Below are 27,785 nucleotides of genomic sequence, written 5' to 3'. Positions count from 1 at the left end.
TCCCAGCCATCTACCTTACTTTTTAAAACATTGCAATGTTGAGTTGCCACTAAAAAATTAAATTAAATTAAAAGCTGAAGGCATTTTTAACAGAGTTAAATAAACTCAACAGGATCAACAATACAGTTTACCCAATCTCTAAACAACATAAATAAGTCCCTTTCAAGGGAATTCAAATCAAAAGCATGACCTTGATATCATGCCTTCCCGCTTAGAGTTTGGTTGAGCCAGAATTCAGCCCACAGTTTGTAATGGAAAATACCTTCTAGTCCCTCAAGGTCATGCATTCAGAACCCCAGTTTCTATCAACATCATTCAATATTACCAAGTCTAAACTCAGGACTTTTCAAAGTTAAACATTGATTATCTTTTCCTTTCTGTATCCTACTTGTGAGGACTAAGCAATCAAATGTGTTTGATAAGTATGCCAGATGAATAAACACAGAAAAGAAATCAAATAAGGAAGCTAACTTGTGTAGTTATTCTGTGCCTTAAAAGGTCGTTGGTTCTTGGTTATTTATGAGCACACCTGGAAACAGGAGTAGGCTTTGGGTTCTCAGTAGACCTCCTAGAGCATGATCTACCTTATGGACGGTGTGAATGGTAAAGGAGACAAGCTAGCTTTTAGGAGCCAGGTCTTAGATTTGTAAATGATGTCTGGGGTCATCCAGGGAGGCAGGTTTTTTTCTCTGAGGCCACCAGCCTAATGTAAAAGTCTGATGCCTTTACCCTAATAGAAATCCATTGACAGTAAAGCTGAGGAAGCCTCAAGAGTCTTGGGAGTTGCCTGGTCACCTCATCCCAGTAGGTAGGACTCTAATTCAGGAGCCACTCAAATTCTACAGCAGAGGTCTCTTGGGTTTCTTTTTAAAAAAAAAAGAATAGAGACAGCAGGCAGAGAAAAGTGCTAACAATCAATTTATAGGACTCTCCAAGACAAAAAAGAAAACAAAAAGCCAAATTCAGAGGACTTTCTATACTATCTCACTTATGTAATAAACAAAAATAGAATACCTACATAAGTCCTGTATGTGCATGTAAGCATATGGAAATTAGCAAGTCAAGCTGTCAGCAAAACAGTGCTCCAGTTATTTTCAGTCTGAGATGTTTCACATTTGCTCCAAAAGGGATAGAAATTAAACATTCAGCATGCAGAGAAAACCCTTGGCCCTCCATGTGCATAGTTCTCCATCCATGGATTCAACCAACCTCATACTGAAGAGATTTGAAAAACAATTACATTTTTTACTGAACACACGCAGACATTTTTTCATTATCATTCTTTGCTAAACAACACAGGATAATCACTATTTACATAGCATTTACCTTGTATTAGATATTACAAGTAATCCAGAGATGAGTTAAAGTACACAGGAAGGTGTGTGTAGATTACATAGCAAATATAATGCCAATTTATATGAGAGACTTGAACTTCTGCAGATATTGATATGTTTAGGGGGTCCTAGAACAAATCTCTATCTTGGAACAGAAACCAAGGGACAATTGTATTTAGATGCATGTGAATTAATAACATATGAGCAGTACTAATTTACCAGCCAGTCTAAGACTTCAGAGATCTAGATCTTTCACAAACAACTGATCATCACAGCATCTTGTGAGGGTGTCTGTTACGGTTTGGCTATGCGGAGTCCCCAAATGCTTCTGTGCCAATGCAGGAATATTCAGAGGTAAAATGATTGAACTGTGAGAGCTGAGATTTAATCAGTCCACCCTAGTTTAGATGGACTGACTTTGTGGTAACTACAGGAACGTGGGGCATGGCTGGAGAAGGATCCCTGGGAGCATGCCCTAAAGTGTGCATCTTCTTGTCAGCCTCTTTCCCCCATCTCTCTCTTTCTGACTGACGTGAATGGAGTAGGACTCCTCTACCATACCTTTCCACCATGAGGTTTCTGTCTCACCTTGGGTCCAGAACAATGGACTCCGCTGACCATGACTGAAACCTCAAGAACCATGAGCCAAAATAAACTTTCTCTCCTCTAAGTTGCTCTTGTCAGGTATTTTGATCACAGTGATGCAAAACCTAACACAATGCCCATGGCTTTGTGAGAGGGCTTCATTCTACAGGGCAGTTAGAAGAAAAGTGGGAGCTCACATGAAGTCAGCAGTAGTATTTGTATTCTGCATCTGTTGGAGCCTAGTCAGAAATCACCCCAGGTTTCTTGAACTGAGTAAATTTGTTGGAGGAATTTAACTGCAAAGATAATAGAAGAGCTGAGAAGCCAGAAAGGACACAGTGAGTCAATCCCAAGAGGAACAAGAATTGATATCTGCTACCATTCCTAGAGACAAAGGGACAGCAGAAAGAGATGGTGCTACCAGATCCCAGGGTTGGACTGCCCAACAGGGCCCAAGGGGGCAGCACAGCCAACAATGGACATGCTGACCAACTCAGGGGCTTTGGGTGGGGAGAAATGCCCTCACTTTTACCTTCTCTCGCCCTCTATTCTTCTGCTGGCTCCTCCCAATAACTGAATTTAACCAAAACTAGAAGCTAAGGGAGCCTAGGAAATGTATTTCCCTTCCAGACAGATAGGAGCCAGCCATGAATTTAAGGACAAACATGCAAATGACCAACTATGCTGAAATCAAGCATATGGGAAGGAATAGGTTACAAATATGGCAAAGGGAGAGGTAAGGTAGGAAAAGGAGGGAAGTGTTGCTGTGGGTCTCTGGTTAAAGAGGAATAGGTAGGTGCAAGAACTTTCCTCTGCTCATTCCTGCAAAGGGGATATTCTCCCTAAATGCCATAGTTTGGATCTTGAATGTTCGCCCAAAAGGTTCTTGTGTTAAAGATTTGGTCACCAACTTGTGGAGCTATTGAAAGGTGGTGGAACTCTTTGGAGGTAAGGCCCAGTAGAAGGTATTTGATCCATTGGAGCATGTCTCTGAGGAGTGTGTTGGAGTTTCAGACCCTTCCTGTCTCTCTTTTTGCTTCCTGGCCACTGTAAGGTGAACAGGCACCCTCTGCCACATGCTCCTGCAATCCATTTGTCCCCATTTAGATGGGGCAAAAAGTGGAGATCAGACATTATTTATGTCTAAGACTGATTTTCTCATCTTAAGTTAATGTTTTGCAAAAAGTGCCTAGATAATTTTAACTAATCCATTACTATAATTTACTTTCTGGTTTATTAGTAATTAGAGCAAAATACATCCAAACAAATTCTTGGTGTTGCAAACCTTTAAAAAAAGTATTCATACGGTGATAAAGAAAAAGAAAACTCCATTCATTATTCAAGATACTCAATTTTTTTCTATAAATATGCTCAAATTCACATTCCTGGAAAAATATTGTTGTTTGGATCTTGAATGTATTAAAAATGCAAATACATTTCTGTAAGAGGGAATAATAAGTCATGTCCCAACCTGAACAACCTGGTGTAGAATCTCTGCTTCCAAGAGTATTGGCTTGAGAAAAGTTAAATTTTTAAGCATAATCAAGGATTTGGCTAGCCAAGTGTCTCCACTTATTCAGCCAAAGTATATTGGATATAATGTTGTAGTTTGTGCAGGTCTCTCAATCTATGTTTTCAAAAAAGAATAAGGCCCCTGGAATCTTGTTGAGACCTTCCCTACCTTTCACCCCCATGGGAATTTGCAGCCTGGAACTCCAGCAGGATTGGAAATCCACTCCAGTTCTCTATGTCCATTCTAACCCATCTCAACCCATGGTTTCCTGCTGCCTCATCCTAAGTGAATACGTGTGAGGCCAAAAGTCTGCCTGGATCCATTCTTATGTAGCAATTTGATCTATACTATTCTAAGATTTGTGCTACTTTCAACACCTGAAAACGTCAGTAAAATTTCAGGCTTTGCATGTAAGATCAAAACAGTGTCACTATTGTCGTTGGCTGGAGAAGTCAAATCAAAACATTACACATTGATCAAACAATATTTGGGAACTTGAGGGTTTGGGTGGATTTTTGGTTTGTTTGCTTCTCAGACTGGCTTTGTTGACTAAAGCAGCTGGAGCAGTTGAACAAGTATGGGAAAGGGTGGATCATTTTAAAGACTGTTCCTCCTCGTCCTTCCGTGTTAATTAAGAATTTACATCAATGTTAATGCCTTGGAAAGTAATGAAGTTGGCTGAAGCTAAATTCACCCTTGGAGAGGATAGACAATAAGAGAAACAACAACAACAACAGAAAGAACAGAGATGCATTTAAATATTCCCTGCCGACCAGGGGGCACTAATGAGAAAACAAGCTTTGAAATTTTACTTGAAGCCATTGTGTGTGAAAAAGACCTTTCTCCTAGTTTTCAATGTCTGAGTTATCATTTTAGTATCCAATAATTCATTGAAATGAACTATTGAAAGATGAGATTGAAAGATAAAATAGCCCGCCAGCCAGAACTGATGACTGTTTTCTCAGTTGCTGACTATGGCTCTTTTGGTCTACTTGGATTCTGGACTTGACCCACTGTGTTCTCTTATAGTGTACATTTCTGCTTTCATCCAACAGGTTCCCTTGAGCATCTGAGGAGCCCCTGGTTACCTCCCTCTGTGCTGATGCATACTGAGTGCTCAGGGTGAGGGTACTAGCAGGATGGATCATGGTCATATGTCCACACTTGTGTCACTTTGAACCCTAGCTCTATACAATTCAGTGTGTGATCTTGAGCAAGTTAAATTAGCTTTGCTAACCCTGTTTACTCAAGAGTAAAAAAAATATATAAAAATAAAAATGTAGTATCTGCCTCCCAGGGTTTCATGAAAAGTAAATTAGATAATTCTAGTGTATGGCAAGCCATCAAAATATTTGGGGTATTACTAGTGACTAAAAAATAACAACCTAAGTAGACTTTATTAATGTTGATAACCCAATCACTTATTTATGAAGTGTTCAGGTAAAGGGAAAGCTACTCATTTAGACAGGTGCTTAGAGCAGGATGGAGTCTTAGGAGGTGAGTACTGGGGAAAACCCACCACCACATGTCCATTATCACCAAGAAGGCTTTGAAGAATTGAGAGTTCTGGAACTGGTAGTTGGAGGGAGAATCCAGTGAGTGGGCCTGGGAAGTTATCATAGGTGATAAGAGAATCCAGAAAATTGCTTTCTGCCTGACTCTGAGACCTGTTTCTCCCAAGTTCTCTCCTCCTCAAAGCCTGTCTAGAACAGCACATCCCTGCTGAAAATGGAAAGTGATGAACAAATTGATAAACAGGTGCAGAGTCTGTCATGCATCTAGTTTCCACCTGGCCTTCCCCTTTGGACCTCACCCACCCTGTCCTGAATGTGATATGTGCCCCACCAGTGTGCCTGCCTAAATTATTCTGCCCTGAGAGCTGGTTATTCATTGTGTACTGACTAAATGGCTGAGTCTCAGTAAGAATGAACTGTGCTAAGCCCACAATAGCATAATTACTGCATGTGCCAGTGCTGAAATACAGAGACCCATAAGTAAATGGCCCTCATGTCCGAGTTAATTCTAGTGAAAAGTAAGAATGAGTCTGCATTTGGGGTCAAATTCTCATGATCAATTATATCTGGAAACACCAGATGTTTGAAGTAAGTGAATTGTCAACATATGTTCAAAGAACCTATGAAATATAATCATGATAAAAAGACAAATGTCAATGAAAAACTTCAAAATAAACCCAGACATAGAAATTATTCAATACAACTGGCATAGATCAACCTTGAAAATAAGCTCTGGCCCAAATGTCCAAGTCTTTAAGTAGCAAAGCAAATAATATGAATGTTGGATCACTGGTCCCTTGTCCCCTATCACAGATAGGGAAACTAAAATGGTCAGAAATGGAATGGCTAGACATAAAAGCACAAGCATGCACACACAGGCACATTCTTATTGGCAGGAGAGTGTGCCACTTTTCCATGCCTATGTTTGACTTTAAGACCTAAGCTATTTCACATGGCCTCAAAATTCAGTGTGCTTAGCTTCTGGATTAAGTGAATCATTTGAACTAAATGTTTAACTTGTCCTTAATCTTCTCTTTCAAAAATGCTGACAGCAGAGCATTTATCGCCTGACCTAACAAGCCTCAGGCACCTAAGGAAGCCAAGAGCCACCCTGCACACTTTTTAGCAACAAAAAGGGCCTGGGCCAGAGATCTGGGGAGCAGATCTTCATGGGGCCCATGCTGGAGACGGCATATCAAAACCAAAGCTGGGCCAGGGAGTGAGCGTAGGTCATCAGGGGAGCCGTCACATGCTATCAGGAAGGAGTACCACCCAGAGCTGAGGCTGCAGTAAAGGAGTCAGAGCTCTAGGGTGATTTGGAGTGGGTGGAATTCTTTGTGAAAGAGAATCACAGAGATGGCACTTCTTCACACCTAGTGTCATTGAAACCCATCACCATAGGAGGTGATGATTAACCACCCTACCCCACCCATCTCAAAAGCAGCTGGGACTCAGTCTATTGGCACTGCCTGGTATAATTAGAGTCCTATCTCCACTTTAAACATGGCCTTTCTGTCTTATGAGGGCAGAAGCCAGAGGACCTTCTCAGATATGGCACAGAGCTCTCCTTTATCTCTTGCATCACTGGGAGGCTGCTGGTGGGTCCTATGGTTCATGTCCACACAGGCAACACCATGTTCTTCCCTGTTATAAAAGTAAAACTCTCTCCTGCCCCCAAAACCCTCTACAACATACACTGTCTCACTTAACTACCATTGCCCTCATGGGGTTTTTTGTTTGTTTGTTTGTTTCATAGCTGCTCTTAATGAACCTGATTTCTAAACCATGAAAAAATATGTCTGATGTGAGAGAGGAAAAGGGCATCAAGAGGTTTCTCCTGGGATCAGCCCTCACTGTGCATTCTGCAGACATTAATGGCTACTCTGAAAGTGAAATAGGGATGACCACAGAGGAAGATCACAAGGTTGGGACTGATCAACAAAGAGGGGCCCAATACCCAGGCACTGTCCCAGAGGCAGACTCTGAGGTTTGCATCAGACATATGTATCAGTCTTTAAGTAGCAAAGCACTAGACCAAGTTTGGGGGCGGTGGCCATGGAGGAGTTGGGTCAGTGATGGAGACTGACTGACATTTCATGGAGAGCTCATGGGCAGAGGCACCCTACTGGGTTCCCAGGTAAGGAGAAACCATCATACTAATAGACCAGAGAAAATACAAGTGACTCCATGACAAGTCCCATCTTGAGCCTGGACCACTGAATCATGATGATGAATAGGACATGAATTCTTAAGTGAGAAAAGTATGGTAGAAGGGCCAGTAGATACATGGAGGTGACTATAGATCAAACTTACTCATCATCTCACTAATGCATAAGTGAGAAGTAGGTCAGAAGGGGATTCCTAACCCTGAGTCCAGATTGTCACGACAACCCGTATTACTTAATGAATAACAAAAAGAGCTGAGGAGCATTTATTTCATGTTCTCAGGAAAAATATGCCATGTTCAGGTACAGCTTCTTTTTCTCTTTTTCTGTTCTGGAAAAAAGAAAAAGCAATCTGGATATAGAGAAACTTTAAGAACAAAATAAATTGGAAACAAAGCAAAATAAAGAGCCCTTTATTTTTGACTAAGGCCAGGTTTTGGCTCAGTTTTCTTTTGGAAATTCCCCATGTTTAGAAGCCAGGGACTGCAAAGAGGGTCAGCTTCACAAAGCAGAAACATGGGGAAATAGGAAAATGGGACTTGGATTGATGCAGTGGTTTTCCCTGAGCCTTCATGGGACATGTGCACATTTTAGCACCATCATTGAGGTGAGGTGACATAGCACTGTGGTTACTAGGGTGTGCCCTGGAGCTCCACCACCTGCATTTAATTCCAGCTGAGACATTTTCCAGTGGTGTGCAAGGCAAGCTGCTTAAGCTATCAGGGCTTCAGTTAACTCTCTGTAAAGTGAAAATGTCTACCTCTCTCTCACAAGATTGTTGTGAGAACTAAATAAGTTAATACCAGAGGATGCTAAAATGGTATTTCCTGTCATAGTCATTGGTAGAAAATAATAGAAATAAACTAGTATTGGGAGCCAGTAAATGATTCCCAAAAGATCACTTTGCTGTTCCACTGGTATTATGACATGAACTAATATGAAATAATAGAGGGAACACTGTCATTTTTTGCAGAGTTCCTGGATTCTCAGGAAAATTATGCCCATGACCATGATAAACCATTATAACCATGTCAGGGCTACGCCCCGGTTACTGTCTATTCATTTGGCAAAGATCTGGTGGTAGCGTCTAAGCATTCCTTCAAGTGGAAACTGCCTGACATCCCATAGGAGAGAGCTTGTCCCTTCTGGCATGTGAGGACACAGCAACAAGTAGACATCTAGAGAGCAGAGTGAGCGAGCCCTCGGCAGACACTGAATCTACTGGCATCTTGATCTTGGACTTCTAAGCCTCCAGCACTGCTATTTCTGTCATGAATTACCCAGTCTAAAGTATTTTCCAATTATTATTTTTTAGGTATTTTTTTTATAGCAAACAGCCTGAGACCTAGGTCAAATACTGTTTTCCTCCAGGGAAACTTCTCTCATCACGCTAGTCAGAAGTAAACTCTCTTCTTGGAAGTCCTGTTCACCTTTTATATATTTAAAAAAAAATCTTGATGGTTATGGGGAACGAACTATGTGCCAGGTTCTGTGTCTGTCACTAAAGATAAACAGTCTCTGCTGTCACAGAGCTCTCAAGCTACTAGCAACAAGTGTGGAAACATCTCACTTCATAGCTACTGTTTTCCTTTGTGTTATTCCCTGATTTGACTGCAAGAAACTTTACAAAAAGGATTAATATAATAGTTCCTGGCGGAATCCTCAGAAAACTTGGAATGGAAGAATCATTTGACCTGGTTATCTCACTCCTTGTTTTATGCCCAAAGGACTCAAAATTAGCATACTGCAGTGACACAAACACTTCAATGTTCACTATAGCCAAGCTATGGAACCAACCTAGATGCCCAGCAACAGATGAATGGAGAAAGAAAATGTGGTATATATACATAATGGAATATTTCTCATCCATAAAGAAAAATTTAATTATGGCATTTTCAGGTAAATGGATGGAGTTGGAGAATACCATGTTAAGTGAAATAAGCCACTCCCCCCAAATCCAAAAGCAGAATGCTCTCTCTGATATATGGATCCTAGCCCATAACAAGGGAGGGGAAGATTAGAAGTTCATTGGACTAGACAAAGGGGAATGAAGGACAGGGAGTGAGGGTGGAAATAGAAAAGAAAGTAGAATGAATTGGACATATCTTTCCTATCCTTATATATGAATACACCACCAATGTAACTCCTCATCATATTACAACCACAATAATGGGATCCTAATTGGAACAAGTTGTACTTATTCTATGTGTGTATAATATGTCAAAGTATACTCAACTGTCACATATATCTAGAAAGAACAAATAAAAATTTGTGATACCATGGCCACACGCATAGTAACCACTCAATAAATATTTATTAACCTATAGAAAGCAGGATATTGGTTAACAAACCCATAATGATAGAAGATGCAAAACAAATGCTGTTCTTAAAATAAGGTCCAGGCTTAAGATAATCTTTCAATTTAGTTGTTTCAATAGCTGTTTATAATGCTCACCAAATTCTGAAAAGCCAGTCACTGCCATGGTACCAAAGCACTTTCTAGAGTTCATTCTGGCTCTATATCCTAGACTAAGAGTCTTTATTTATTTACTTACTTAATTTTTAGTTTCTGTGGTTTTATTTAACTGGGCGTGCACGTGCGCGCGCACATTCCTCTCTCTCTCTCTCTCTCTCTCTCTCTCTCTCTCTCTCTCACACACACACACACACACACACACACACACACACACACACACACGCCATGTGAACTGTCTATTCATTCTCATCACTGCACAGCCTGGCATTGAGATTGGTGACTCTGATGGCCAGTCGGGCTGCTCTCTCCACAATGGCTTTGCAGTTCTCGGAAGAAACATTGTGAGCAATCTCAGGACAGTAAGGTTTGTTGCACATAAGCAGCACTTCCAGCTCCTAGGCATTGTGGATCAGGAACTTCTGGAAGCCACTGGGCAGCATATGCTTTGTTTTTCTTGTTGCTCCCATAACCAATACTGGGCATCACTCAAGATCTGGCCCTTGAATCGTCTCTGCACCTTGTTGTCAATACCTCTGGGTTTCCACCAGGTTGTGCTAAATTTTGACATATCAGTCTGACTGGTGCCAGATGAACTCCTTGGTCCTCATTTTGACAATTTTGGGCTTTGCAAGAGGTGTGAGGGCAGCCATGATGGTGAATACAGATGGCTACCACCTCTGTAGGCAGCACCAAAGAAGAGCCTAAGTGTCCTTAAAACAACAGAAATTTAGGTCTCCCAGTTCTGGAGACTGGGAACTCCAAGATCAAGGTTCTGGCAGAACCCGCTTATGAGTTCCATTTTCTGGTTAATAGATGGCTCTTTTCGCTGTGTTCTCACACAGCACAGGAAGAGGGAGCTCTCTGGAGTTATTCATAAGGGCATTAATCCTATTCATGAGGGCTGCACCTGTGCCCTAGCCACTTACCAGCAGTCCCATTTCCCAACCATAACATTGGAGGTTAGTTTTTCAAGATATGAATTTGTGGGGGAGAGAGATACAATATTACAGCTATAGCATCCTGTTTTCCCTCTTATGATAGGGAATAGAAGCTGTTCCATGGTTTGTACTTTATTTAGAACTATGAGTTACTACAATATACTGACTTAATGGGTAATGGTTGATGACAATTACAACTAGGTGAACATTATAAATATGTTCCCAGTGTGGAAATAACTTCATATATTAGGGACTTACTTCCTGGCTTGAAAGCTCTACTTGAAAGAGGAATTGGTATAATAGGATCATCTATCAAAACATCATCTATCAAAAGCAGCAAGTGATTAGATGGGTGGCAGGTACAAAATTTGGAGCATCTCTCCACTAGGCTATTTTATAAAACATCAACAAGTATACATGTAAATTACAATAAAACTGCCTTCACACCTACTTTTAAACTTTGTTTTAACTAATATTTTCTTGACCTGAGAAATCTCATACCTGGCTATTTTTCTTCCAGACTTTTATAGAGTTGTATCTTTTAAAAAATTTTTTTTAGTTGTTGATAGACCTTTATTTAATTCATTTATTTATATGTGGTGCTGAGAATCCAACCCAAGTGCCTATCATTGAGCTACAACCCCCAGCCTAGAGTTGGTAGTGTTGAGCATATGCAAAACTTAGAGTCATTAATACATTCAAACTAATGAAGTACTTGTGTTTCAATTTGCTGAGTTAAAGATACCTGTTTGATTGACTGACTATAATATACTTACATCTTTTTGTTTGGGTAGGGGCATGGAACAAAATTTACTAATAAACAACATTGATAAGATTGTTTTATATCCAAAGCAAATGCTGATAGAAAATCATTAAAATATTGGCAAAAGCAATGATGATATAGTTAATAAGAAAAGAACTTTTCAGTTTTACTCATCAAGGGTCTAGCAGAGACTCTGGATAATCAGGATAATTGTTTTTATTGTACAGACTTTCAACTATTTAATTTTGGTCTAAATGTAAACGGTTAGACCAGTACATAATTATTTTCACAAAATGCATAATCATGACTGCCAATTTTTCCATGACTAACTATGTCCTGCCTGATGTTTGTTAGGTTCTGCTGAGTCACTTTTTTTTTTCCAGAACTCTATGTTCCCACTAAATCTTAATTCCCTCTGGCCTTTTTTCATACTTTGCCTTTTACCTGAATTTGGGGGGAAATAGTTTCATTGCTCGTTTTGCAATTCCATATATATAAAATAGGTTTTTTAAAGATTTACTCTCAAGTTTACCCACTTGCATAAATCTTAATCTATCCCTTTCTTGGGGACACAGACATTTTGAGGAATTTATTCCAAGAAGCCTCTGTAGGCAAGGAAAGTTATCAACAGCAACAGCATCATCACATAGGATGACTGAGTATATTCTGAATCACGCTAGAAGGAAAGCTTTTTTTAAAAATGTAACCAGTTCCCAAACTTTGCATTTGTTTCTGCTCTCACCTACAGTCCTCCTGCTTAGATTTACTGGCCATAGGAAGGATTGTCAATCACTGCTTAGACAGTCAGAGTTTGCTGTCAAATGCTGCCTTTCTACCCATGGATTTGCATTTTCTTAGCAATCTGAACATTATGGACTGCTCACTGTCTGGTCCCTAAACAGAAAAAGTTCAGTAACAGATTTAGTCTCTTGAATTCCAAGGAAAATATTTGGCTGCATGCATGGTTCCATAAAGCCTTCTTTCATTGGTTGAAAAAAGCACCTACTATGTGCTTAAAATTGTGCAAAGGATCGGGCAATGTAAAGAAAATCCCAGTTCCTATTACCCCAAGGAATAAGAATGGGAAAGACTGAGAAGTAAATGCACAATTGAAATCAAGAAAAGTAGTTGATGAATATGAATTGGTAAAATTAGTAGCAAGTATTATAAAAATACAAAAGAAGGGTTGAAACAGTACCCTAGACATTTTTTTTGCCACATTTAATCACTAGTTATGCAAAGGGAACTATAACCTTCTATGTGCATGTATGTTTTAAGGAATAGCTGACAGGATATTTCTGCTAAGAACAAGTTCCCAAAATTGCAAAGTTTTTTCTTTCTTTCTTCGGTTTTTCGTTTTGGGGGTTTGTTTGTTTTGGTACCAGAGTTTGAACTCAGGGGAAGAGGCGCTTTACCACTGAACTACATCCCCAGCCCTTTTTATTTATTTATTTATTTTTAAATTTTGAGACAGGGTCTCATTAAGTTGCTGAGGGCCTCATGGAGCTACTAAATGCTGTCTTTTAACTTTCAGTCCTCCTGCCTCAGCCTCCTGAGTAGCTAGGATTACAGGCAAGCACCACTGTGCCTGGCTTCACTGCAAGTGCTTTCCACACCACCTGCAGAACATTGTTGAGTACCTATGGGTGGATAAATGAATCATGCAGTCAATGGAGTTTGTGATCCAATCTTACTTGCATGCAGTGGGAGTAGAAGAAAGCATGATAATAGAAGGAAAGCCCCTAGAGTGGGAAGATCAGATCTCTGTTGCTCTGTTAAGAAGCAAGTTCATTCAGGTCAGCAAGTCTCAGGATCTTGAAAAGAATGTTTGTGAGATCCTCTCCACCCCCTCTACATGCTAAGATTTAATCAGAAAGGACTGGCCAGGCCAGCATGATTGTCATGACAGCTTAGTAACTTATGGCACTTTTCAAGCCTTCAAGATGTATCAAAGCTTGCCTTTACTAAAGGGAAATTAAAAAATTGTGTAAAGGTAGGGAGTAAGTAGAACAATAAATTTGTTCCTGTGTAGTAAATATCAATAGTGAAATTTCAGGAATGTGCTTTCACAATAGTACTGGAGAATTAAGCCCAGGGTCATTGAGCTACACCCCCAGCCCCTTTTATTTTTAATTTTTAATTTTGAGACAGTCTCTCCAAGTTGCCCAGGATGCCCCTGAACTTGAGATCTTTCTGCCTCAATCTCCCCAATAACTGGATTTGGAGGTATGCACTACTATGCCCAGGTAGAAATGTACTTTTAATAGTGCCAAACAACAGTTGTTCTAGAAATCACCTGGCCACAATCTCACCAACTGGAGAAAAACTTTGCTTTGAAATATGACTTACTATGACCAGTTTTCTTCCTCCTCTTCTTGAAAATAGTAGTAATTTCAGCAAAGAACCATATTTCATATTTGCTAAAAAATCTATTCAAACACCCTGAATATTCTTCTCTTCCCTGCCTGACAATGGATATGCAAATAAATATTCATCTAATTCATCAATATTTATGGCACTTTGTGTCACATATTTTTATTATCAAATGGTTGATCTTGACATTGCTTAAAATTCTTTCATATGATTTCTGGACATTCAGTTAACTCCAAATGGAATTTCTCTGCACAGGGAGGAACAGTTTCTTGGGTCTTGGAAAAATTGGTTGAAGTTTAACAATTTTTTTGACCTTTAACTAGAGAGCAAAGAATCCACCCCAGGTGAGGCTGAAGATCCCAGTAAGGAAAATGACTCTGGCCAGAGACTGCAAAAAGGCATATTGCAGGCTTAGTTTTGCAAATATAAATTTTGTGGGTTTTAGAGCTGGAGGAGAGCTCAAAGAGGAAACCAGTAAGCACAGTTTTCCGCTTCTAGGAAGGACTGCAAATGCTAAGCCTGTGTTCCCTCCACTCAGGCAAGGGGAGAAAATTAAAATTTTGCAAGGTTTACTTTGTTCAAAATTAATTTTTAATACTATGCCTCAGCAGATTTATATGGAAATGTGTGTCTAGTATATACTAAAAGGCAAAGCTGACTTCACAAACTCCACTCTCCAAGAATCTTCAATACTATCTGTAGGCAACTACAAAGTAAAAACAAAGGAGTGATGGGAGACCCTTTGTTGACAAGATGGTGTAAGATACCACACAAAAAGGATAATAGTTAACATTTTTATGCCTGACAACTTCACAGCAAAGCCCAGAAGAGGAAACAGGAAAATTATTCAGAAAAAAAAAATACAAAATTTAACATTAGTGACACAGGACTCAGCGACAGACTGTGAGTTTAGTATGTGCAAAGCCCTGGGTTCAATACCCAGTCTCAGGGGAGTTTAACAACAAACAAACAAATAAACAAACAAAAGCGGGTGGGGGTGGGGGATAACAAGTAGCCTGAAAGTCGGATCATATTTTTCAATTTCATTTTTGGTTTCCCTACACTTGGAAGGAACTCACTCAATCCCACAGATGTCTTCTTCTTCAACGTGAGAACCATCTTTTCTGGAACCACAGGGCTGCAGATGTCACAATGAAATTCTCCCAGAGGCAAACTGCCAGATTTGAGGCTGCTCGTCCTCATTCACTATCCGAGTTGGACTCCATGGCGTCTGGGACTACTGGCCTTCGGACCTGTGGGCTGAGGGCCGTTTATGTCCACAGCAAACACGTGCATTTTCATCACCCTTATATAATGCGATCCTAAAAGCCCTGTTTGGCAGGCAGGCCAGAGGTCCTTGCTCCTCAGGAAAACGAGGAGATCGTCGCTGGGAATGGGACTTGCTCATGACAAGTCCCACCGCGCAGTTACTTTGCCGCACGAGCAAAGCCTCAGTCCCGCATGCGCCAGGTCGCGGGAAATGCCCTCTCCACCCTAGCCGAGTCCTGAACCCTTGCTTTCTACGAAATGTTGCAAACGCTTCCGCTCCCACCAGCACAGACGACACGATCGCCAAATGGAAGGCAAGGATCCCTTCCCTCTAACTCAAGAACTCTTTTCCAACGCGCCTTTCCCCACCCCGCACAGACGTGCGGGCCACCCGGACCCAAGACTGGGAGACGGGGGATGCCCGGAGCCCGGGTTCTCTCAGCACCTGGACCCGCCTCCGCCAAAAGGCATTTTGGCGCTCGGCGGCGCGATTGAATCACGGGTGAGTCATTCCTTGCAGGGTCCCGGAGTTTCCTACGGAGGAGAAGGCGGGGCAGGGGTGTGGATTCGCCAGGGGCCGCCCACCGCGGCGGCCAGTGACCTGGGCGCGGGGCGGGGAGTCGGGAAAGAGCGGCGGGGGCGGGGAGCCCGGGGCGCGCGCCTCTTTATAGAGCGCCCCTCACGAGCTGGGGCAGACTCAGTGTTCCCCGAACCCCCTTTGCTCCTTCGGTTCACCCCACAGCGCCTGCAGCCCAGCCTCTTCAGCCTCCGAGGCGCCTTGGAGTCCTCCCGACCTCGCAGCCCGCTGGTGGACATGGCGAGCCCTGCCTGGCTCAGGCTCCCGCGCCTAGAGACATTGTTCACACGGACGCTTCTGCTCGGCTGGGTCCTTGCCCAGGTGGCGGGTGGTACAGGTGAGTGGCATCCATTCAAGGAATCGGGAGGAGCGCCGCCCGCGGGAGAGAAGGGTCAGTCCTGGGAGCGCGCTCTCCGGGTTCCCGCGGCGCCGCAGGGTGCCTCCCACCCCGGCTCCCGCGGAGCTCCGCAGGGCTCACCTCGCCGGGTTTGAATGAACCCGTGCTGCGAGGCGCACGGGCGAGAGTTGCGAAATGGTTATAAGTGTCCCAGACCCGTTTCGCCTTACATTAGAGATGCTTAGCTTGGTGTGTCCATTATTTGTATAAGCGGATTTTGGGATCCCGCTTTAATTTTGAGTAAAAATTAGGTTCCTAATGAGTTGCGACCTTGACTGTGTTGAGACGTGGTCCGTATCCGCACAGGTTGACATGCGAAGAATGATTTAAATATTATCTTTCAATGTGTGTTCATCTTCCCTTAATAAAGAGCACCCCTGGTCTTTCTTATGTGGGCTTTGTTTTAAAATTGGATAGAAGCAATCCTGCTGTACAGTGTCGCTAAGATTGGATTAGGCATGACAGTGTGCCTATCCCATGCCTGTTGGGGCTGGGCAGAGATTTCCTCCTTTAGAGTATCAGCAGAGAAGCATCCTAATAGAATACATCCAACAGACCAGCCACCATGTCCATCTTGATCTCAGTGAAAGTTTCAGGATAGAGACGTTTTGGATCAAATGGAAAAGGTCAAGTTTGACTTTTTTTTCATTTGTATGCATTCCTAACTCTTAAACATGTGGGATCTACCCTTTTCCTAACTCACTGAAAATTCTTCCTAGCTATCCTTCTGTGGTGAGTTGACCCTGAGTTGTGCGTTTCTCCGTGGCTCCTGGGCTGTGCTTCCAGGTCAAGTTATGACAGGGCTTTCTGAATAATTCCAAATGAGGATTTCAAGATCCTTGCCGGTTTCCATAGAAAGGTGGATCTTGCCAAGAGGAAATTCTGGGTCTAGAGAAAATTTGAAAAGTGTTTTTTCTCCCCTCTTAATAATTCAATAGCAAAACTTTTGCAGTTGAAACAAAAATGTAAAGTTTATAGTGATGGGAGGCTGAGAAGATGTTTTATACTGTTAGCACAAAGTTACGGACTGAGAGGTACATGTAATAATAGCTCTTTCTCTGTTGTTTGAAGGCACTCCAGTTAGAGCATATAATTTAACTTGGAAATCAACTAATTTCAAGACAATTTTGGAGTGGGAACCCAAACCCGTCAATTATGTCTACACTGTTCAGATAAGGTAAGTTAGGTCCAAAAGAGAGAGAATTAAGATTTTTGATGTTTCTGCTCTGAATATAAATGCTGACTTTAGACTGGATGAGGTTATTTAGCGATGACAAAAAAAGAAGGCGTACATGATAGTTTGCTGGCCAGTGTCGTGCTCTTTCAAGCCTCAACATTTCTGGACCTTAAACTTACATAATGTTTTCATTGTTTTTGGAAATGATGAGAAAATTCATAAGCAGAGTATAAACTGTAGAGAGGTGAACCATCCTGAGCAGGTGCTGATCCTGTGCTTTAATATCAGTGATAACTAATCTCATCTAAACATAGATGTCTTTTTGCTTTGCTGTCTAGACTAAGCTGCATCCAACTTGTTAGGGAAAAGGTGGGGAGGAATTCCAATTCCAATGTATACATTGCCCTTAAGCAGTGGTTGATTCATTAATCTTTGGACTCTGAATTGAAATTTGGTTGCATACATGATCTCAGAGGAAGCCAAATTCCTGACTCACTGAGCCGCACAGAAATACTGCTAAAGGACTTCATTGTCTACACCTTCAGCTGTCTGGGGCTCATTGGCTCATTCAAGCCTCATCTCTAATTGACAGCTCTCCCCAGGAGCCAGTCTAAGCATATTTGATTTAAATGTCCAGGGTGTGCCACATGTTTTCCTTGATGGTTTTCACCATATCCTGGGCAAGCTTTTGCTAAAATGTCCTGGGAGGCTTGGTAGAGATTTTAAGAAATAGAGGACAGCTGCTATGGAAATTATTTTTAACACTAATTGTATAAAGAAACAAATGTATCACTGGCAAAAATTAAACTGTGTGTTACAGTTTTGTTATTTTGTGGACTTGTGTCAGACTTCTATAGCATTAAGATGCAGCTCCTAGGAACAGGGTGGGTCTTTTAGGTGGATATTTTTGTTTTTCAAAATGAACTCTATGACAACTATTGCCAAATCATTAGGGAAGATAATTTGCATTCATGCACGAATGCATGTATCTATGTGCTCCATACATAGAGAGCGAGCAATTTCATAACCCAAGATTATAGTCAAACTTGTCAAATCAGCTTCTACTAATTAAAAAATAGTAATTAATTTCTTTGATAAGGACCTTAAGTAGACCTTAAAAAACTCTTTTCTTCTGGATGACAAAAAATAGATTTTGGGAAGAATGCTAAATATATTCTATCTTATATTTGAGCAACATGTGAAAATATACTTATGATTTACTTGAATTTGAAACATTAGCTTTAGTCAACTCTTAAGTTCTTGGACTTTTAAAAGCTGCCATTATTTAAATGAGCATGACCCTTGACCTGCCTACATCAGACCTCAGGTATGGGGAAGTTGGCCCTGCCAGCAGGTCTATCTCCTCGTGGTCTTGCTGCTGGAGGGCCTCTGAGTATTTCCATCAGCCACAGCCTGAGTTCTGAGTGCTTCTTTCATCTCCCCACGAGCAAACTGGATTCCTAGGCTGAGAAGATCACAGCAGTTATTGTCTAGATCAGGATACTGTTACTCTGGAAGGTGAAGGATCTATGATGCCTGTGCTGGTGGGTGGGAGTGCCCTCTTGGGCCTGGAGTTCCAGTTTCCTGAGACCCTGGACTGGGGGCTCTTCCAGTCTTAAGTGTGGCCACAAAACTAGGAGGAAGAAGGAAGGCCTGGCCCAGCATATCTCCTTGGTGGGCTTCCCTTCCCTCTGATTTTCCTCCCTTTAGGAAGCATCTTATCTTTAGCCACCCTTCCATGCCCACTGCCCTCACCCTGAAGTCTGGCTCTATCGAAGGGCAACACTGACCCCCTAAAGTCCCTATGCAGAGCTCTGGCTGCATTTTCCCCTTTGGAAGCAGGTTTCAGTGGTGGGTGGGAATTGTCACTGGCTCAGGCCTCTGCACCAGACCATCGCCTGCAATACTGATTCCATGGGAATGTTCTGAATACTAAAACTGAGTTTAAAAACTTCCTGAAAACAACCTGCAACTCAGTGGTGGCCTGTATTCTTTTGGAATTTGTATTAATTCAGGAGGGGCTTTGGTTATTTCCACATCTGGGGATTGTGCAATACCTAGAGGAACCTCAAAGGCTCTTAAGGTGCTAATGCTGTTTATGGTATTCAGAGGCCCCTTCTAGAGAATTGCCCCTTTATTACACATTGACAGGATTTCACTACTTACTGTGATATAGGCCTTTGTGCTAAATTTTGCCAAAGAGCATATGGTCCCTGCTTATGAGTTGGGAGCAACTAAACACTGCGTCTCGCAGACAGTATGTTGCTGCAGAGTTCAGCTAGCTGAATGGCTTGTTTGCCATAGCAATGGAGAGGAATCACCACATTCCCATGCACCCTTCCAAAGAGGATGAAAATTCACTTGGGTCATTCTGAAACAAATAGCCTATGTTTATCACAGAAATTTTTAGAAAATAAAAAACATTCCTATATCAACCTTAGTTTGTGAATTTTAAGATAAAAAAAATGTGCTCACCCGAATTCTTTTAGATTGGTCATTTAATTCCAAGTTTTAAATAATACACATTTATGGCTCTTATGCATGGATTTAGACAGTTGAATCCATATGCCCCTAATGATTTATTAATTCAACCTGTAAAGGTAGACCATGCTATTCACAGAAAAGTCCCCAAGCCCTGCAGCTTGGGAAGGAACACAAGAGCCAAGTATAAAGAGACGGTGCCATATTCAATGCATGAGTGGTAGTATGGTGCCAGGGGACAAGGAAGGGAGAGATTGATGCTGAGCACAGTGTTCAATTTGGAGATTCCTGAAGGAAGGGGATTAGGAGCTTGTCCTCAAATAATGGGTCAGACCCTGGCAGGATGAAGGGCAGAGCAGTGACTTCTATCGCTTCACCTGGGATGGGAATGTATGGATCAGGATGCAGTGATTGTTAACCTGTGATTGTTTGGGTCCTTTAGAAGAATTTCATTTTTAGTAAGTTCTTTAAATTGTTTCCCCTTCAATGGTATCTTACAAAGAAAGATCTTTTAGCCTCGTAGTCTTAAGACTTTACTAGGTAGATACTAACTGTATTGTTATCCTATAATTTTTGATGTGTTCACATCTTGTATTTACATCTAGCATGTAGTATTATGAGACCAACAGACCCAACAGCTCTGCCACTCTTTAGCCATGTGGAAAATTTTGACCTTGGAAAATTAGTGTCTCTAATCTTCCATGTTCCCATATGTTAAAAAAAAAAAAATCCAGTACTTTCTTGGAAGGAGTAGATCAAATGAAGTAACATGTAAAAGGCCCAGTATAGTATCGGGCATACAGCAGAGTCAATAAATGATTTTATATATATACATATATATATATATATATATATTTTTTTTTTTTTTTGGTAGATGGGACACAGTTCAGGGAACTAACCCAGTGCCTCATGCATGGTAGTCAAGCCCTCTACCACTGAGCTACAATCCCGTCCCAATAAATGATTATTAACCACACAATAGAATGATACAGAATATATTAATAGATGAATTATTACCATACAGACAATGTTCTACGTAGAATGTAGAATATGATATAGTAACAGAATGTAATGTATAGAAAGTAGACTATAATGAAAAGTTGAGTGGAAAACTTCCAAAACTTTTTCCCAAGTAACTACAAAAGAGCATGTCCACTTTAAGAGATATTTAACAACATGGTTCAGAACACAGACTCAGGAGTCAAATAGCTGAGTGGTTCCAAGTGCAGGTGTGATTCTGAGCAAGTCACCCAGTCTCCCTCTCTCAGTTGCCTTCTCTGTAAAGTCAGCCACATGGGGTGCTACAGGCACTCACAAGCCTCTGAGGGACTGGTTATGGATGCTCTTGTCATCAGCACTGAACACCACAGCGAAAGCCAGCTGTCTTGTTGTATACAGCTTGTTACATTCCATTTCTTTTTCTTCCTTCCTTCCTCTAGTGCTGGAACAGGGGATTGGAAGGGCAAATGCTTCTACACGACAGACACAGAATGTGACCTCACTGATGAGATTGTGCAGGATGTGCAGCAGATATATTCTGCAAGGGTCCTTTCCCTCCTGCCACGGGACTTAGATACCACTGGTTCTGCCAGGGACCCTGTCCTTCAAAATGCCCCAAAGTTTGAACCTTACCTGGAAAGTAAGTAGCTCAGTTTGTAATACCTATATTCTTGTTCTGACTGTCTAGATATCCTTCCCACTTGACCTAAGATACTAATACAAGTCCAGCAAGATATATCAGTGATTGCACAAACTCCTTAAATTGACCCCTAGGGGCCACTAGATAAAATATATATCCATAACCACACCTTTCTTCCTCAGAAACTGGCAGGTGCCACAGCCCTCCTCACTTACTCCAGATGTGGCAGGAGGTTCACAGAATGTGAATTTTGAAGTTGATAACAGTATCATCAAGTAACTTTCTCCACTGGTCTGCCCCCAGTCCCTACAAGCAACCAGCTGAACATATGTGGCCATGAGTGACTTTCAGCTTTCCCCACCATACATATCACACCCCATCTGTCCTATCATCAGACCAGAAATCCCAGTTTAGGAAATTCCCCAAATGGTCACTAATTCATGAAGAAACCACAGTTTCCCTTTGAGCCTGTGCTGACCTATTTCAATCGTTTGAACTTGAGTCCCATGATATGCCAGCTCTTTCCCTGTGTCATTGATCTTGCACTTACTAGAGGTGGCTCTCACCCTGCCTCCCTCATGCTGGTTTTGAAAATGTGGGATGCTTTCCTGTCTGTCTTCCTCTAGGAAGCCAACCCTGGGATCTAAGGAGGGAATGCAGAGAATTCCTGCCAAGTAGCAGAATCAAATATTTTTTATCACAACTATGGTTATGAGCTAGGCATTTTAAATAAACATGTGTACCATATTAAGAAGAGTGAAATCAGCTTTTCTTTTAAAGCTTGCTGGTTAGAATGAAAGTGTATATTATTGGTGTTTTCATATATACCCCTCTGGCTACTCTGTGATGGTGAAGGGTGCTCCAGGTAGGGATGGTGAGAAGAAGGGTTAGAGAGACAATCAACCAATCTTTTCCTTCTGTATCTGCTTTGCCAGTCTCATTACCCCAGATGAATGTGGCCACCTTCCAGGGCCCCTATTGGCAAGACTCTGTCTCCAAACTCAGTGCCATAGCTGTGCATCTCTGTGGCACTGGGCTAAAGCATAGATAAAGCCAAGCCCCCTCCCATAATTACAGGATCATTGGTACTCACTATCCCTTAGTTGATGACATTTTCATAATTTCCTCCTATAGTTGTTGAGTCTCGGTAATCCAAGTCTTTGTGAGTACAAGATAGAAAATATTAGCCAGGTGTGATGGCACATGCCTGTAATCCCAGCAGCTCAGGAGACTGAGATGGAAGGATTGGGAGTTCAAAACCAGCCTCAGCAACTTAGCAAGGCCCTAACCAACTTAGCAAGATCTTGTCTCTAAATAAAATATAAACAAAGCAGGCTGGAGGTGTGGCTCAGTGGTTGAGTGTCCTTGGGTTGGATCCCCATACCAAAAAAAAAAAAAAAAAAAACCAGAAAATATTTTTTGCATGCACACACACATACTTTGCCCTCTGACTTGCAGGAAATGGATGTTAAATGGGATGTGTTTTACTATTATTCAACTAAAGCACAAGAGAAAAATGAGCCAAAATGAGCCATTGCAAGGACCTAGAGGTTAAAACAGATTCCTTGACATACCAAGGACATTTCTGAGGCCTTCCCACAGTCCCCCCCAACTTTTTGTGCATAAACTGTGGGAACTTTCACAACTGCACACTCTTCAGTATGGTAGCCATGACCACTTAAAATATGGTTAATTCCAGAAGTATAAAACACACACTGAATTTATAAAAATGTAAAATATTTCGTAAGTTTTTGTGTCAACTACATCTTAAAATGATAATAGTGGAGGTATAGTGTGCTAACATCTGTTACTAAAATTAACTTCACCTGTTTCATTTTACTTTTTCTAATGTGACTGACTATAAGGAAATTTAAAAATTCCTCTGAGGCGCCCTTTGTATTCCCGCGGGGCAGCACTGCCAGGGAATGTCTTAGCATTCAGCTCTGGGGCCACCAGGACGGCTGATGCCTTCGGAGTTGATTCTTGAGTGTTTTATACGAGACAATAGAGCTGTTAACTGTGACAGCTAGATGAGGTTTACTTTGTATAGACTTCTTTGGTCTCAACCAAGATCATTTTCTACATTTCAGCAAAACTTGGACAGCCAACAATTCAGAGTTTTGAACTTGTTGGGACAAAACTGAATGTGACAGTACAAGATGCACGGACATTAGTCAGAAGGAATAACACATTCCTAAGCCTCCGGGATGTCTTTGGCAGGGACTTAAGTTATATACTTTCTTATTGGAAATCTGAAAGCACAGGAAAGGTGAGAATTTTTCACTTGCTTTTATGTCTTGTTTTAAATGTGGATCCTTGATTTTTATAGCCCACTTCTTCCCCAATTCAAACACAGCAGAACAGGAGTGGTTGAAAGGATAGTGGGTAAAGTAGAAGGGGAAGGGAAAACAGGTCTTGGTTCTACCTGTGATTCTGAGCTGATTTGTCACTTTAGGCAGAGCCACCTTGGAAACCCAGGACTCTCAGCCAAGGGACTGGACCAGATCTTCTCTAAGGGTCCTATCAGCTCTTACATGTCACATTTCTTCTTCTGTTGAGGATCCCAGAAACAAAATTTACTTGACTTTTTTGTTTTTTTTATTTTAACCTGCACCAGAGATCAAACCCAGGGCCTCACACATGCTAGGCAAGGACTACCCCTGAGCTACATCCCCAGCCCCCCAATTTACTTTCTATTCAATAATTAAACCTTCCTTCTTTCTTTTCCTGTAGATAGTTTTCAAAGGGGCTACATTGGATTGGATGCCTAAATTGGATCTTCTTAGTCTTGGAAAAGTCATCCTTAGTAGTTATCAGGGATTACTGGTTAGCCAAGTCACTTCTAATCCTTCCTATGTCAGCTCTGTCCGCGTGGGCTTTGCTTAGAGCCCAGGTTTTTACTTCCACAGTGACTTAATAAAAGGGAAAGAATTCACTCTGAGCCTGGAGGAATTAAGAGCCCTTTCATCTTTTCACAGAAAGCAGCCAAAACAGACACTAATGAGTTTTTGATTGATGTGGATAAAGGAACAGACTACTGTTTCAGTGTTCAAGCTGTGATCCCATATCGAACTACTAACCAGAAGAGTCCAGAAAGCCTCATCGAGTGTACGAGCCAAGAGAAAAGTGGCTTCAAAGGTGAGTGGCCCAGCCTGCCATTTGTCCAGGAGGCTTGGATGCCCCCACCTCGGGGTCAGGATGGACTTCTTTTGTTGAACATTCAGAGAGAAACTACCTTCGCTGTTTGAGGGTTTGTTTTAGGTTCTCTCAGGCTTCGGGACATTTAGAAGTGATTCTGTGTTGTTCCCTTGTATTAGCTAGTATTTTCCTGAGCACGTACCACATGCCAAACTCTGTGGAGCACTAGGTACATAGATTTTGTTTAGGATTTAGCATCAAGTCACAGATTTCTTTGGGCTCTTTCTTTTCTTTCTTTCTTTTTTTTTTTTTTCTGCTGACTTTTGGATCCTAGAGGAATGGTTTCTGGACCAACGATAGCAATACCTGGTAGACTTTCTGAGTACCAGGTTGGGCCACATAGTAGGGACCACACTATGTCTGTGTGCACGTGCACTCACAGCTGGGGCCCAGACATGTGGCTCTGGGAGATATGACAGGTGCCTGAGGAGGAAAGCCTATGAGTCTCTCTCTAGGCTGCCCAAGGGAAATGCTCTGAGTATTTTCAGGGACCCAAATGTCAGAGGACACTTATGGTGATCTAGTTCCTTGGTAATATAAGGTTTTAAATTGTAAAAACCACTTTTGAGTGAAGTTTTCTTTCCTGTTTTTGCTGTTGACAAGAAAAGGCACCTTCCCTTTGGTACCAAACCCCTCTGGGCCATCCTACCCACAGCCTGCTCTAATTCTATCACCTCTGCCTTTGTGCACAGCCACGTCTCTGCTACCCTGTCTCTTCTGTCTGCTGAAATGTGCCCCCTGGGAGGTGTTTCATATGCCACCTACATCATCCAGTTGCCTCTCCTCTTCACCTGCAGGCTGGTAGCACTTCAGTCTCCCTCTTCTGTGAGACTGAATCATCTACAGGAATCAATGCCACCAACTCAGCTTCATTTTTAGCTACTTGTTTCCAACAGCTGTTCTTACTTCCAACTATGTGTATCTTTTCTAGACTGTGAACATTATTAAGTGGTCCATTTAACACTTTTAACCTCAAAAACATGTAGATTTGACAAATTCTTTGCTAATCTTAGTGAGGTGCAAAAAAAAAGGATTGATGTAACTTGGGGTCATGCTCTGTTCTCCCGCTGGTAAATGGATTCAAGCTCTCCAAACTGATGTGGTTCTTTTTATTTTTCAGAAATGTTCTTCATCGTGGGAGCAGTGGTGTTCGTGGTCATCATCATCATCATCATCCTGTCTCTATCACTGTATAAGTGCAGAAAGGCCAGAGGAGGGCAGAATGGGAAGGAGCACTCGCCACTAAATGTTGCATAGAGAAGGCTCGTTGGAACTGCTGACTGAGGTACCTGCTACACTGCACTGTGACTAAGAACGTTTAAGACAATAGAAGATACAGAAGCACAAATGAGTACTTTGGAGCACAAAGGCCACTGGATCCCAAAACCTTAGCATTCTGGTTTTGACATCAGCATTAGTCACTTTGGAATGTAATGAACGGTACAACCACTTCCAAGTCGTTTTTATTTTAACACTATGGCACCTTTTGCACATATCATGCTTTAGATTGTATATCCTACACTAAAGAAGAAACTAGGTCATCCAAGCAGAAACAAATGAACAGATGCCTTAAAATATCCCGGGTGAATTTGTAGAGAGCTTTTTGAGAGGCTGACTATAAATGCTGTAGGAAAGTAAGATGGAAATTGGGTGGGCTTTTCCAACATACATCTGTCCTTTTGTAATATGGTGTTTAGGTTCTTTTTCTTTTTTGTTTTCTTTGGTTGGAGTACTTTGGGAAGTTGAAAGCAATTGGCAAACTTATTTTAATATGTTAAATGCAGGAGACTTCTGTGTTGGACACTTTCCTAATATGCATTACAGTTTAGCACTTTAACTGACTATGTGGTGTCAATTAGACATTTGACAGCTAACTATATTTTTATAAGACTACTATACAAAGAAACTACATAGAGTTTATGATTTAAGGTACTTAAAACTTCTCTGGTTAACACTGTATATATTTATAACTTTTTTTAAAAAAAAGGTTTTGTATATGGGGATTTTCTATTTATATAGGTTCTATTTGTATATATTGAGTTAATTTATTTAATGTACTTTTATAGAAATAAAGGTGATTGGAAATTGAGACTATTGTGTTTATTATATCTTCCATTTATTATTTACAATGTGGTATTTGCATTAGTCAGCTCTGTTACAATAAGAAAATTACCCTAAAAAAATCTCAGTGGCTTTTTACAACATACCTTTATTTTTCACTTGTACTATATTTTGGTAACTGTAGGTTGGCTATAGGTTCCCATAGTGTCTCTTTATTGCAGGACTCAATACAAAGGAGAAGTCTATTTGGATCAGGGCAGAGGTAAAAACAAAAAACTGGTAGAGACAGGCAGCCCCATCTTCAAGATTTCAGTCACCTCTTAAAACTTATACTCTGCACTGGCTGTGTCACTTGTGCTCATATGCCCATGCTCTGCCTCCTGAGAGGCACCACAAGCTTGTGACAATGGATAGGATATAGCTCTAAAAGGAAAGAAGAAAATGATGCGGCCTAGAGCAGACTTTAGAGAGATTCCTTCCCATGGGCATTAGTTGGAGTTGTGGATGATGATTAAAGAGGAGAAAAAATTATTTGGATCATTGTGTTAAAAGAAAAGTAGGTAAGCCGGGCACAGTGGCACACACCTGTGATCCTGAACTGGCTTGAAGGATGGCAAGTTCAAAGCCAGCCTCAGCAATGGCAAGCCATTAAACAACTCAGTGAGACCCTGTTTCAAAATAAAATACAAAATAGGGTTGGGGATGTGGCTCAGTGGTTGAGTGCCCTGGAGTTTAATCCCTGGTACCAAAAAAAAAAAAAAAAAAAAAACTATTAAAAAAAAGAAAATTAGGTAAAAGGAAACTAAAAAATAAGGAGAGAGGTGGAATGAGTTCTCTAGATTGAGCACTCTTGGCAGGTGGAGTGTCTGCCTGTGTACTGCTCCTTTAGGGAGGCTACACATGCACAGCTGAGCGAGCTGGCTTTCTCTCTAGAATGTGAAACAGTGTGCTCCATTTACATGCAGCAGACTCATGTTATAGAAATAAGATTCTAATGAGATGAAAATAATGTTCTTGGCACCTACCTGAGTCACAAAACTGCTTTCGCTTCCTGCTGTGGAAAGCTGGCTGCTGTCATTTAGGAAAAATATCCAGATGGCATACCCACCTGGAAGTGGTCTCACAAAGACACAAAGAAAGTATTAAAATATGTGAAGACTCGGTTAGCTATCCAGCTGTCAGTAAATTTTAAATCCATTTTGTTCCTTTGTACCAATGAACTCTAAGCCTGTCAATAGAACTAAGTATGAAATGTTGGATATAATATCATATCCAAAGGAAAAATAAGCAAAATGAAACTCTTGTCCTCATAAAAATGGTAGCCT

General features: G+C 41.3%; 1 protein-coding gene, 1 long non-coding RNA gene and 1 pseudogene across 7 annotated transcripts in view; 1 reads left to right on the top strand and 2 right to left on the bottom strand.

The window, feature by feature from the left end:
• The window catches only part of LOC106144960 (uncharacterized), an 82,120-nt gene extending 66,547 nt beyond the window's left edge, over positions 1 to 15,573 (bottom strand). For all 5 annotated transcript variants that reach the window (XR_013427925.1, XR_013427922.1, XR_013427924.1 and 2 more), the window contains exon 1: positions 14,741 to 15,573. This is a non-coding gene — a long non-coding RNA (uncharacterized LOC106144960). The remainder of the gene's footprint in view (positions 1 to 14,740) is intronic.
• On the bottom strand, positions 7,351 to 11,392 carry LOC144368145 (large ribosomal subunit protein eL32 pseudogene; annotated as a pseudogene).
• Positions 15,574 to 15,601: 28 nt separating the features above from the next.
• F3 (coagulation factor III, tissue factor) lies at positions 15,602 to 26,488 on the top strand. Of its 2 annotated transcripts, XM_005327705.5 has the most exons (6): positions 15,602 to 15,844; positions 16,976 to 17,081; positions 21,002 to 21,201; positions 23,292 to 23,470; positions 24,180 to 24,339; positions 25,520 to 26,488. In XM_005327705.5, the coding sequence occupies exons 1-6, from the start codon at positions 15,745 to 15,747 to the stop codon at positions 25,654 to 25,656; spliced, it is 882 nt and encodes a 293-aa protein (XP_005327762.1). In that variant the 5' UTR covers positions 15,602 to 15,744; the 3' UTR covers positions 25,657 to 26,488. The 2 variants fall into 2 exon arrangements, with proteins under 2 accessions (XP_005327762.1, XP_005327763.1); XM_005327706.5 differs by lacking the exon at positions 24,180 to 24,339.
• Positions 26,489 to 27,785: the final 1,297 nt, after the last annotated feature.

This window comes from Ictidomys tridecemlineatus, chromosome 11 (assembly GCF_052094955.1).
Source record: "Ictidomys tridecemlineatus isolate mIctTri1 chromosome 11, mIctTri1.hap1, whole genome shotgun sequence".
Lineage (NCBI taxonomy): Eukaryota > Metazoa > Chordata > Mammalia > Rodentia > Sciuridae > Ictidomys > Ictidomys tridecemlineatus.
Note: the sequence above shows the minus strand (reverse complement) of the source record. Positions and strands in the feature narration are given on the sequence as shown.

Bases quoted from the DNA above. Each gene is read 5' to 3' on its own strand.
- F3 (XM_005327705.5), top strand. From the start codon at position 15,745: ATGGCGAGCCCTGCCTGGCTCAGGCTCCCGCGCCTAGAGACATTGTTC. The intron at 17,082-21,001 runs GTAAGTTAGGTC...TCCTTCCTCTAG, and splicing joins GTCTACACTGTTCAGATAAG to TGCTGGAACAGGGGATTGGA. The intron at 24,340-25,519 runs GTGAGTGGCCCA...TTTATTTTTCAG, and splicing joins AGAGAAAAGTGGCTTCAAAG to AAATGTTCTTCATCGTGGGA.